General features: G+C 35.9%; 1 protein-coding gene across 4 annotated transcripts in view; it reads left to right on the forward strand.

Annotated features, from left to right (window-relative positions):
* Positions 1–986: 986 nt before the first annotated feature.
* LOC149792173 (proton-coupled zinc antiporter SLC30A2-like) overlaps positions 987–12,296 on the forward strand; it is a 119,913-nt gene continuing 108,603 nt past the window's right edge. For all 4 annotated transcript variants that reach the window (XR_016423497.1, XM_089970680.1, XM_089970678.1 and 1 more), the window contains exons 1-3: positions 987–3,040; positions 6,049–6,195; positions 11,987–12,143. Coding sequence is in view for 3 of the 4 variants with exons in the window: in XM_089970680.1 (XP_089826806.1) it covers positions 2,212–3,040; positions 6,049–6,195; positions 11,987–12,143 (1,133 nt within the window). In the remaining variant the exon portion in view is untranslated. The remainder of the gene's footprint in view (positions 3,041–6,048; positions 6,196–11,986; positions 12,144–12,296) is intronic.

Genomic DNA, 12,296 nt, shown 5'->3' on the forward strand with positions numbered 1-12,296 from the left:
TCCGTTTGCTAGTGTCGTATTTTCATTCCGCCAGGATAAAGACAGCACAGTAAGTATATTATTACACATAAATTAGTGTAAGACTGTCGATATGTGCTGCCAAATGTGTGTGATTTTCCTGAAAGTTTGACTACTCGTTCCGATGTCAACGACATCGGAATACGCAGGGCCGGCGCTACCATATAGGCAAACTAGGCAGCCGCCTAGGGCGCTGATTTCAGGGGGCGCATTTCCCAAAATCAACAACAGTTTTGAAAAATAAATAAATAAATTTCAGTTTTATTGAGGGTCGTTTTTTATCCTAGTTTATTTCATACAGGGACAAATAATCGGGTAGATTCAGTCTGGCCGAAACACCAGGCTGACCGGAACAAGCAAAATGAGTGAGTGAAAATCGCGCGTATACGAAACTTTCAGGACGTAATTACGTTCGCGTGTTTTTATAGGCCACGAGTTTTTTCGTGGAATCACGCGTATACGAAACCTTCAGTTTGCCGCGGAAACCAAATTGAGGGGGGTAACTCCTTATTTTAATGGTATAAACAAGGAAAGAATTAGGCAGATAAATTTGCCTATTTCATGAACTGGGCAATTTGACAAATTGGCTTCATCACTTGATTTAGCTGAATTGGTTGAAAACTTTGCTGAGGAAAAGGTACGCAAAGTGAGATTTTGAATTGTCTTTCTGTCTGCATTTATCCCTCAGCCAAATTTGGTTTCAGGTGTATTAGTATTGAGTGTCTGTTCAACTTTCCATTATGCTGTTAGTTCATCACTAACGTCTATCTTTATGTTTGTTTATTCTTGACTTAATTTTGCAAATAAAATAGTATCAAGTAGTGCTTTGGGGGGGGGGGGGCAGTCTAAACATCTGAGCACAGAGGGGTAATTTTTTTTTTAAATTACCCTTGGTATGTGCTCAAATATTAAATTTTTTAAAGAAATTTTATTGCTTATAAATTTTGAAATTGATATTTTCGGGGGGGGGGGGCGCCAGAATCTAACCTTGCCTAGGGCGCCAGATAGTCTGCCGCCGGCCCTGGGAACACGCTATACAAGGCTATTCTTTGAATAGTAAGACATCACTAAAACAAAACCAACATGTGCTATGTCTTACATTGTAAGACTATACAAATATAGGATATATTGAACGTCTGAGTTTATGTTCAGTTACCAGATTAAAAAAATATACAGTATAATTAATTTAAGCATGATAGTAAGCTAACAAATACAGTTAATATCATTTGGAGAGAAGAAAAACCAACCCAACACAACAAAAACACACAAAAAAGTTGTAAACCGACAAATTGTATAGTGAGAGAGCAATGCTTCCCCTCACAACTTGATTCAGCCATAACTTATTTGGCAATTGTGATGCATTTACAGACGTTCTGCATGCTGTCAAAATTGACAATGGTTGTCCAAAATAAAATAAAAATGTTACCCCCTCCCCCAAAGATAATCGAAGAGGGCCACTCAGCGATCTATGGTGGACTTGGCATGTTATACTACTACTACTACTACAACTAATAAAGTACATGGATGCTTAGAAACATAAGTGTATGTGAGGGCTTTCATGACTGGCCTAGATGTTATCACAGTGCTACTGCAGTGGATGGCAAATTGTACTGAAACTGTGCATGGCAGTGATGAACTATCGTGGCCCATAATTAAATTAAATAAAACAAAAAATAATCAACTTTTTACATTCACGTTCATATAGGCAAGTACGTGTGTTTAACACATTTTAGTACATGTATACTGTGTCAAAGGTCTAATTATCTAACTGGTAGGTGCAAAATTTGCTACATAGACATTTCTGAAAAAAAAAAACCTGAGGAAAAAAAAAGCAAACCTGAAAAAAGCAATATTATTTATTGAGGAAAAAAAATAAAGAAAGATCCACTGGCCTAACCAAAAAAAGCTCATAAATTATAGCAGGGGGAGGTTTGATACATGAATTAATAAACAAGGAAACAAACGAACATAAGATAATGCTGCCTGTAAGTGAGCGATTATGGAGAGAGAGAGAGAGAGAGAGAGAGAAATAAATACATAAATAAATAAATGTATTATACTGGTAGACCAATATGAAATGTCCATAGATAACCAGATACGTAAGGAAAAAATAAGAAAACAAAAATGAGAAAAACTCGCATCTGTGTCAGCAGATCACATTGCTAAATCACGTGTCGCTGAGGGACTGATAAAATGGCGAGCAATAGTGACGAGTTGTCGATAAATCAAGCATACAATGTGAGAGATATAGATGGATTGGTGACAAATGGAGCAGTAAAAAACATAACACAGATAAAAGATAATACGTTTAACAATGATGCGGATCCGCCAAGTGGAAACGCACTATTACGCCCGAGGGGGCTTAGACCAAGAGAAGTAGGTGAAGTGAAACAGGAAGTTGTTGAAAGAAGAAACAGTGTACATGTGGCTTTAACCCAGGCATCAAACGTGATTGACGAGGATGGCTATAATTTCCGATTCACAGAGAGTGACACCAACGCACATTTTGAATCGAGCATGGCTTTGCCACCTCGTCTAGTCTTTCTGGATTCGTTCGATGACTATTTGGATGGAGAATTTGCTATTAGAAACGTCAGCCAAAGTGTAATTTCCAAGTCTGGCAAGTCGCCTGTAACTGATAGCCGTGGGAATATAAATCTGTCTTCCCCAGAGGTCGCTAGGAACTTCACACTAGCTAGCGAGAGAAAGTTCGGATCTGAGACACAAAACAGCTTGCATTCATCTGTATCGAACAATTCTGTTGCATCTTCAGATTCAGAGTTATTGAGAGACTTGGATGATTACATGAATCCAACCGCAGAGATGAGGAGCCAGTTGAGTTTTGACACGAGTGAAATGATGGTTCATGCAAGAGGAGAGGGTTATAACACAGAGGGACAGACAGACAGCCCGTGGCACTGTCATGACACGCAGTTTAAGGTTTCTCCGGATAGAGTCGCAAGGAATCAGCTGATCGCCGTGTCACTGTTTTGTTTTCTGTTTATGATAGGAGAAATAATAGGTAACATTTATTTATCAGCATTTATGAAAACATATGCTCAAAATAATGTACAGTTATAGTTACTCTTAGTCATACGCCCTGGTCTGCTTATTTTAAGTCTGTCAGTTTTCATCTGGTGCCACGATGACATAATTAGACTTTGGTGTGCATTTTTGGGTCCCACCCAGGGATGCCTGGGAGGGGCCACAGGTCAGATTTACAGAATTTGCAACAGAAAGTGTCATTTAATTAGTATTGTTTAACCAGTTTGTTTTAGTGGAACGGTTGATATGGTAATGAAATGTAATTGATATAAAGTTATGATCTTTCTGTCGTGGTTGGTTGGCGGGTGGAAACATATAATAAAAAGTGAGGGACTTTGCCATTTAAGAAGTTCTTGTTGAACTTGCAATAATAGCAGTTTGCCTCATTCTTATTTTTAGAGCTGCAGTACTTTCAAAATTTGATTACACCAGTCACCTTGATATACTTGACATAATGAACTAAACATGTAGACCACAAATGTCTTAAGGGTAGAAAATGTTGCCAATGTATGCTTTAGTTCAGTAATGCTTGATTTTATGTAATGTTAAGTAAAGGCCATATTTTAATCACTTGTGCTGCTTGTGTTAATTTCAAGATATAAGAAATTTCATTTAGTGTTGGGGTCTGGGTAGAAATTACATGAAACACTAACACTCTGCTAACTTTTACTGACATAAATATTTCATAAATTAGGGGGTAGGTACACAGATAATACTTATTTGTATTTAAACATTATACATATGAACATTACAGTGCCTACGTTATTAGCAGAGAAAAATAAATTTCAGCGTTTGACAGTAAAATTATTTAATAATTCAGCAGATCAATATACAGAGAGTCTATATATTTACAGAGAATCAATACAGACCTAAACATTACACTAATGTAACAGCAAGATTACAGGGTGGTAGAACAGTACATAACATGTGAATATGCAAATATATTTTTGTACAAACATGTTTAACATATCACAGATAGGAGTACACATAATAATTTAATTTTATTGTTCGAAGCATGCACAGTGACAACAATTAAATCCGGTTGAAAGTTCAGACATCATTATGTACCATGCAGCTAAAGTCATACATTGGATAAGTAATGTAAAATCAGGTGCTAAAAGATAAAATTGACACTTTTAAAAAGTAAAAAATTATATATATATATGGTGATTAATTAAGGCAGGTGTTATAGATGCACAGTTTAATTAAAATTTTCTTTGAGAAGAAAGTACCCTTAAATTTGAAATGCTGCTAAATAGAGAGACAACAAGTGCATTTACAATCTGGCCCAGACCATGACTGAACCAGCTAGCTATGTTCTTCGTAATCTGGGATTGTTCATTTTGGGTAGGCTTTTTGTCCTCTGGGCATCAAAATTTGAAAGAGAGCTTACCATACCATGTAGTCTTACCTTTGCTAGTGAATAGTACAGTGGCATAATTTGTACTTATGATTGGGTCCAATATTACTGATGTACCATGGTCCCAATTATTTTAAATGGAGATTGGCTGATCCACCATTGGATGTTTTGGATAGTTCAACAAGAGCTTTTAGTGCTTGACAGAAATTTGGTTCTAGGGCATGTTTATCATGGTAGTCCTTATATCATTGATGTGACTTCTGAGTGTTTTGTTGTGCCACTTGTTTTGTTATTTCTATCTGCGTTTTTGTGGTTTTGTAAATGAGCTGCAGTTGAGTCTATTTCTGGCTTATTCGCATTTCGTAGGGTCATTAAGAGAAACATAGATTGGAGCCCTCAGTTCTCTTTCAAATATTAGATCATTGGGATAGAATCCTGTTGAATTAGTGCATGGTGTCTTTTGGCAAGTCATTAGTATTCCTGGCAATGAACTGAACCAGTTTTGTTGTGCTTGATACATCTGTATATAGATTGAACTAATGTCCCTTCGAATCTTTAACATGTGGAGTTGGTTACTGAATAGTAGTTTGGTGTATGGAAGCATTTAATGTGCATTTTCTTATAGAATTCTAATATGATATGCAAATACAAGTTCTGGCCCAGGTCATAGGCTAGATCTGTTGGGGCTTTATAATGGCAGTTGACCTCGTTGTACCCAGGGGCCTTTCAAGGTGCATCACTCTTAATCAGTACTCAGCTTGCAGTAATACAGTATACACTAGATCCAGGCTTTCACAGGATTGATAATCATCAAATATGCATGCCCATGCTGTTTGAAAGAGAAAAGCCCAAGCTACAGTGTAGTACTTGTATTTATTCACTATAACTTGGGCACAAAAGCAACTTATCCACAGATAACTGAATTCTTGTATCTGGTGTTCATAAAGCTGATAATCATGGTTTTGACTCAAAATATGAACTAATTAGTAAAGTATGCTAAGTGTGTTGATGTGTTTTCAAAATTTTATTGACAAAGTTGAATTACATCTTATTTAAAAGCATGCCTGTTTGAATCGGTTGAATAACCTATATAGGTATGGTGCCAGGTCTTCATTTAGAAAAGAATCAAGTATATAATTGATGTCATCCACTTGTTCAGATTTTTTTTAAAATTTTCTTCTTCACAGTAATCAAAAAAATGATACATCTCAGTTGATTCATCCATTTAGGCGGTTTTTTTTGGTAAACACCTAATCAGAAGAAAGGGAACAGTTTGTGAATGTTTCATGCAAGACGGAGAAAAGCATTACCAAGTTTTATTTCAAGGAGACAGTTTATGAATGCTTCCTGTAAGACTTAGAAAAGTTTTAATTAGTAGCCAAGATACAGATGTTCCAAGGGGCACATTAGCATCTAATCTGCCCCCTCTGTGTAACATATAAATGATGTGGATTAAATGTCACCTTGGTTTAACAAGGAAACTACTTTAATTGATCACAGTGCTATATAAATGTACTCCACCTTCCATCTTTAATCTTCAAAAACTTTTTCATCCATTTGGCTTTTGTCACATTTGAGTAGCAGATACTAAAGGTGAAACTTAAATTCAATTTCTCTTTTTTCAGGAGGTGTTTTATCCAACAGTTTGGCCCTGTTTACAGATGTCCTTCACCTATGCAGTGACTTTGTGAGCTTTTTGATCAGTCTTCTTGCCATGTACCTATCTCGCAAACCAGCCACCAAGAGGATGCTCTTTGGATATTATAGAGCAGGTCTGTAGTATGCCAGTATGTTGCAGAAATTAGATTCTAACCATCTCTCACTGGGTTGTGCCATCAGGTTTTGATGTTTGTGTTTTAAATGTGACCCATTTCTGATGCATGGAAATTCCATCCTGTACATTTTTGTGATGTACAGAGATTTGGGCTTGAGCATTACTCTTAATTAGCTTTCTTGCACCTTTAGTTTAATTTGCTACCAAGTGCATGCTTTCCATAACAAATTTGCTGTATGTGACATTGACTGACATTTTCTTGACTAATGTTAATACCTTACTGGCCAATAATATGACACATGTAAAATAAATATGAACTGGACAGAGGTAACTTGCCACTGAGGTTACACTTAGGTGTGCATGGCTGAGTCATGGTTAGATTGTTTTGAGATTACATGTATCTACATTGTTTATGATAGAGGAAGAGGGAAACACAACTTGAATGGATTAACCTGTGATCCAATATTAGCATTTTGTTTGTTTGCCCATGAAATTATAATCATTTAGACAAAACTATGAAACATGTGGCGGCTCGTGACAAAACTTTAGTTCTATTTTATTAGCAGTTGATTTGCATCAGTCTGCAAAATGATAAAAACTTGGTTGTTTTATTTAATGTATCATTAAGTAAAAGTTTACAAGACATTATGCACAGTGAATACATCTGAACATTTTTAATCACAATATTGCAAAAAGTATATTTTCTTCTCTCTCTGTCGCAGAAGTGACCTTCTTTCTCAGAGTCTGAAGAAACAGTTTGTGCTATCTCTGAGGAGAATGAGAGTAAATCTCCTTAACTTATTAAAAATGGTGGAAAAATCATCCTTGATATTTGATTAATAGACAACGTTCATAGTTGTTTGGGTATATTTGTGCATTTAAATTAATTTGAGGAGTTAAAAATAAATATTTTGAAAGTTGAAGAATATAATAACTATAAAAAAAATTATTTCACTCTTTTAATATACCAGATAAATAATTATTTATAATCACATTGCAATGTAGCATGGCAATTTTCTTTATCTACAGTTTCCAAATAAAGTTCAGTTGATCATGCAGATTTTAATAATAAAATCTGTAAGTGAACAAGGTAAAACCAGACACACTTGCTGAAATATACCAAGTCAATGAATTACCTCTTTGCTTTGGGGGGGGTGAGGTGTCCACTGACATGTATACTTCTGCTTCCATGTCACCCATCTTGAAATCGGCTACATCCATCTATGCAGTCCTTGACAATCTGATTGTGAGAATGATTCAATGAAAATTATTTTGATTCTTTTTTTTTAATTATTGTCCAAACAGTAAATATGCACTGGTCTCCTGCAATAATCAGATAAACAAAAGATGACAAACATTGCTTGTGGGTGCAAGATTTTCAGGTGGCTGATCGTTAGAGTGAGGGCTTTTTATTTCCAAACACTCCATCTGACAGGGTATATGATTAGCCATTATCATCTAGTCACCATCAAATTGGTGACATACATCAGAACAATGTTTGACACTCCAGTTGTTAAGAGTCTTCAAATTTTACACATCTGTAACTCACAAACTGTCCATGGCTAGGTAATGGCTTTAAGGCCAGTGCATCCAGTACAAATATTATTGATAAAATATATCTGATATGTTAAAATATCAATATTTGTTTACTTTTTGTTGACCGCTCTGGTGGCCTAGTGGTTAGAGTTTCTGCCTCTGATGCGGGAGATCGTGGGTTTGATCCCCGGCTGAGTCATACCAAAGACTTGAAAAAATGGTACTGACAGCTGCCTCGCTTGGCACTCAGCATTAAGAGGTTAGTGTTAGGACTGGTTGGCCTGGTGACAAGATAATGTGACTGGGTGGGACATCATGCTACATGTCTGCGACATGATGCCCCAGTGCTAAACATGACTATAAAGTGTCACACTGCTGACATCGTAGGGATATGACTGAAAAATTGCTACGTTAAAATTCCAAATCACACACACACGTACTTTTTGTCAAATAGTACATTTACATTATCATGTCTGCATCAGAGACTGACCTTGACATTACTTCAAGGAAACATCAGACTGTCATTATGTACATCATGTGAAATAATGGATTGATAAATGAAAGAAATTTTGGGAAGTTTGTATTTGAAGAATGTGGTACATTTATTTTTTGCCAAAGTATACAAGTAACTATCTTTCAGAACATGAAGAATCACAAACAGAACATTACATTTCTCTCTCTGAGTTCTTTGGATTTGCTTATGGGCAGGTAACTTGCAATATTCTGTTTGTCACAGCCTAATTTGTGGTAGTCCTTGGAGTTATGCAGTTAACTTTTGTAAATTTCTGGAGTATGCTGCTTAAGATCGAATTTAATCGTATTGCAAACTAGACACCAATACTATTCTATTTGGATAATATAGAGCAGGTCTGTTGTTTGCCATTATGAAGCGTTAAATCAAATTCTCACTCAGGTATATTCGTTTTCAATATGGCTAGTTTTCCACAAAAAAAGATTTCCAATGGTAGCTAAACTTATGTCCGGTATAATATTTTGGGGAGTGATCACAGTATGATTCAACATTGTCCGAAGAAGGAATAAAGCAGAAATCAACATTGCATTTTTATAAACATCTATTGCCCTTGTGGACAATGACAGTGTAGTAGGTATAGTTTTAGTGGCCAGTAGCATTTATTAGTTACCACAGATGAAAACATCGTATAGGGATATGTACAGTCATATTGGCGGTAATGTTCAAAATGAAATATGAATTAGAATTAGACAACTAAAATGTTTCTGTCAGATTTCAAATTGATTTAATTTGGGTCTAATGGAAAACAGAAAAATTGCAAATAAATCAAATGAGCAGCTATAGACCATACGAAACAGAGACAATAGGCTGGTTGAGATCAGAAATCCACACTTGTTATACATAGGAATGGAAAACCTTTTGGTATGACGTATTGCAATAATGCACACTTGCTATATGTAGGAATGGGAACTATTTGGTATAACCTAATATAGAAATCCTCACTTGTAATACATAGGAATGGGAACTATTTGGTATGACCTATTACAGAAATCCACACTTGTTATACATTGGAATGGGAACTATTTGGTATGACCCATTACAGAAATCCACACTTGTTATTGATATAAGCATGAACTGTTTGGCATAACCTATTACAGATAACCATGCTTGTTATACATATAAATAGGAACTGATTGGTACAACTGATTACTGTGTTGCTGTTTAATACAAAGTTTCACCATAATTTTTTAATATTGTTAACCTACTGTGTCAGAAGTAATGGTGAATAATTTTTGTTTACTATTGATGAGTACTGATTATTCAGAGATGATCTCTGATGGGAGGCACTCAAAAGAAAGCACCCAGTTTCCATAGCAACTGAGAAATGCAGTGACTGTAGTATGGTATCAGAATGAAAAATAAAAATAAAATTGAAATGATAAGTTAAGGCAACACGTTGAATACAATCTTTTTCTCCAGTTTCAGTCATAAGCTTAACACAGGGATGGTCCTGGCTTTTAAAAAGCTGTCGCCAAAAAAATCGCCAACCTCAATATTTTGTCGCCAATTTTCAAAAAGTGTCACCAGAACAAGTAGTGTACATTTTTTGAAGTGTTAATTTAGTCTATTAATGTAACAGGCAATGAAAATTACAAAAGATGGGTTAGTTAATACTCTAAGTACAATAAGCATTAACAAAATGTTACAGAGTGTTATATGAAGATCCGTCGCGATCTTAGGGCTGCCAACTTGTTGAATGCAGTTTCAAAGTCTAATTTTTCACATCTGTACATTTCTGATGTCAGTTTTTATGAGGTTCATCTACTGAATCCACGTTCACAGTCTACAGTGCTGACAGGTGACACCAGTAGTCTCTCGGCAGCCCCCCCCCCCCCCACCTTATGGCTAGCTTCACAAAGCTTGAAGTGAATTGCTTCCTAAATCCCAAGAATGATCACTGAATGCTGTATAAATTTTCTCGACCAACAAACTAGGATCTCCATTCCCACAAATGAAACTTACATGAGTCAACACCTGGCAATATTGGACCATATATATAAGCATAAATTCACACCCAATTTAGGGATTCTTTCACTCCTGTATTTTAAGAAATAAATAATTATTATTAATTATGCAAAACTTTTTTTTTGTGCTATTTCTTGTTGCAGAGTTTAAGTCTCTGCAGCCATAACACATATTGATGGCAAAAGGAAAAGATCAATGAGTAAAATGCTGCACTGGCGACAGATATAATTGTGATTGAGATTTTTTCCATTTGCTTTGTATTTATACGCAATAGTCGGTACTTCAAAGGTTATCAGTTTTCTTTGAACGTTCAGCAAAACTACTGTATTGGTATATGTAAAAAAATAAAAACAACAACAACAGAAGGATTAGCCATTCAATTAATTGTATCTGTTCTATTCATGTCTTCAGAAGTCGGTCAGTTGTAGGTATAGTTCGGTAGCATGATTGACAGTATCACAGCATACAGTACTCAGCCCAGATGTCAGCATAAGCAGATTATGATGTAACAATGCACTCTAAAGATGGGGTTGTCAATACGAACAAAGGATCGTTTGTGTAACAGATTGATTCCAATGCATTGCTTAGTCAAGTTTGTGGCTTCCTTTCATTCTACCTTTTAATTTATCCAGTCAAAATCCATGATTGTATGTACAAATTAAATGACCAAAAAGTCTGTCGCCAAAAAAATCGCCAAATGGGATATTTTTGTCGCCAATAAGGAAAAAAAAATCGCAATTTGCGACATTGGCGAAGCCCAGGACGATCCCTGCTTAACATAGATCTTTTCATGCCCAAGTTGTAGTATATCAATTAAATTATGATAATCATATGTTACATGGCATAGTTTTAATTAGTCACAATCCCCATAAACTTCAATTGCATGTCTTATAAAGTTCTTTTATGAATTTATTGGTTCACAGGCTTCATAAACTTGGTTTTATGCTATGGATGTAACAATTCACACTGAAATGAAACTCATGAGCTTGTCAATACACCCTTAATAGGCCCCTATTGGTTAGATAAAACAAATTATCACATTGCTTTAGTCACGTGACCAGTAATGAAATCAAGCTCATGAGTTTGACAGTACCTCCTCTTAATGGTCCCCAACTAGTTTGATTAAAAAAAAAAAAATACAATTCCTTTAGTCATGTGATTGATTTTGCTTTTGTTGTTGTTGTTGTGGGGTTTACCGCCATTTTTCAGCACACGATAGGCTATACATGGCGTCCAGTAATAATGGTTGAGGAAAACCCCGGAAAGAACCACCGATCCACGAGAAGCTACTGGCAAGATTTCTCACATACCCACATTGGCTGAATCTGAGACTCAAACTGGCGCAGACAGAGGTGAGATGGCAGTGATCCATAACGGAGAACGCTTAGATCACTCGGCCAATCGGGGCCCCGACTGATTTTGCTTGTAGTTGTTTGATTGTGAAGTGGTTAACATGTGGACATGTTATGGATTTAAAAATTTAAATTAAAACCAAAGCAAATGGAAGCGGATATTGTATGAATGAGATACATTCAGTTTACATAAATGTGTTCATGTATGGAGTTGAAGTTGTAATCTTTACAGGTATGTGAACTTCCTAACATTATACTTCTATGGGTTATTCAGATGTGATGCATGAGAACAATGCTGAACAGTTATGTCGTAATAGGATGTGAGAGTGTATTACCAAAAGCTTATGTTCAAAATGCAATAAAGATCATTACAGTACCTATAAATCTTTCCTTTCAAATTTCAGAAGTGTTGGGAGCACTATTCAGTGTGTTCATAATTTGGATGGTGACAGGGGTGCTATGTTACATGGCTGTGGAGAGAATCATAGAACAGCATTACAAAGATGTCAAGGACAATGAAATGCTTATAACAGCTACGTTAGGTGTAGTCTTCAACATAATGTGAGTAATACATGGCACATCTTACCGTATATACTAGATTACATGTCAAATCCAACTACTAACAACATAGATCCTGATCTTAGGATGCATTATGCATTGGAATATCATGGTCTATTTTGTTTGCTCTACTGATTAATCCTAACAAACTGCAAA

The sequence above is a fragment of the Sinohyriopsis cumingii genome, chromosome 9 (assembly GCF_028554795.1).
Source record: "Sinohyriopsis cumingii isolate HCF-2022 chromosome 9, ASM2855479v2, whole genome shotgun sequence".
NCBI classification, from domain to species: Eukaryota; Metazoa; Mollusca; class Bivalvia; order Unionida; family Unionidae; genus Sinohyriopsis; species Sinohyriopsis cumingii.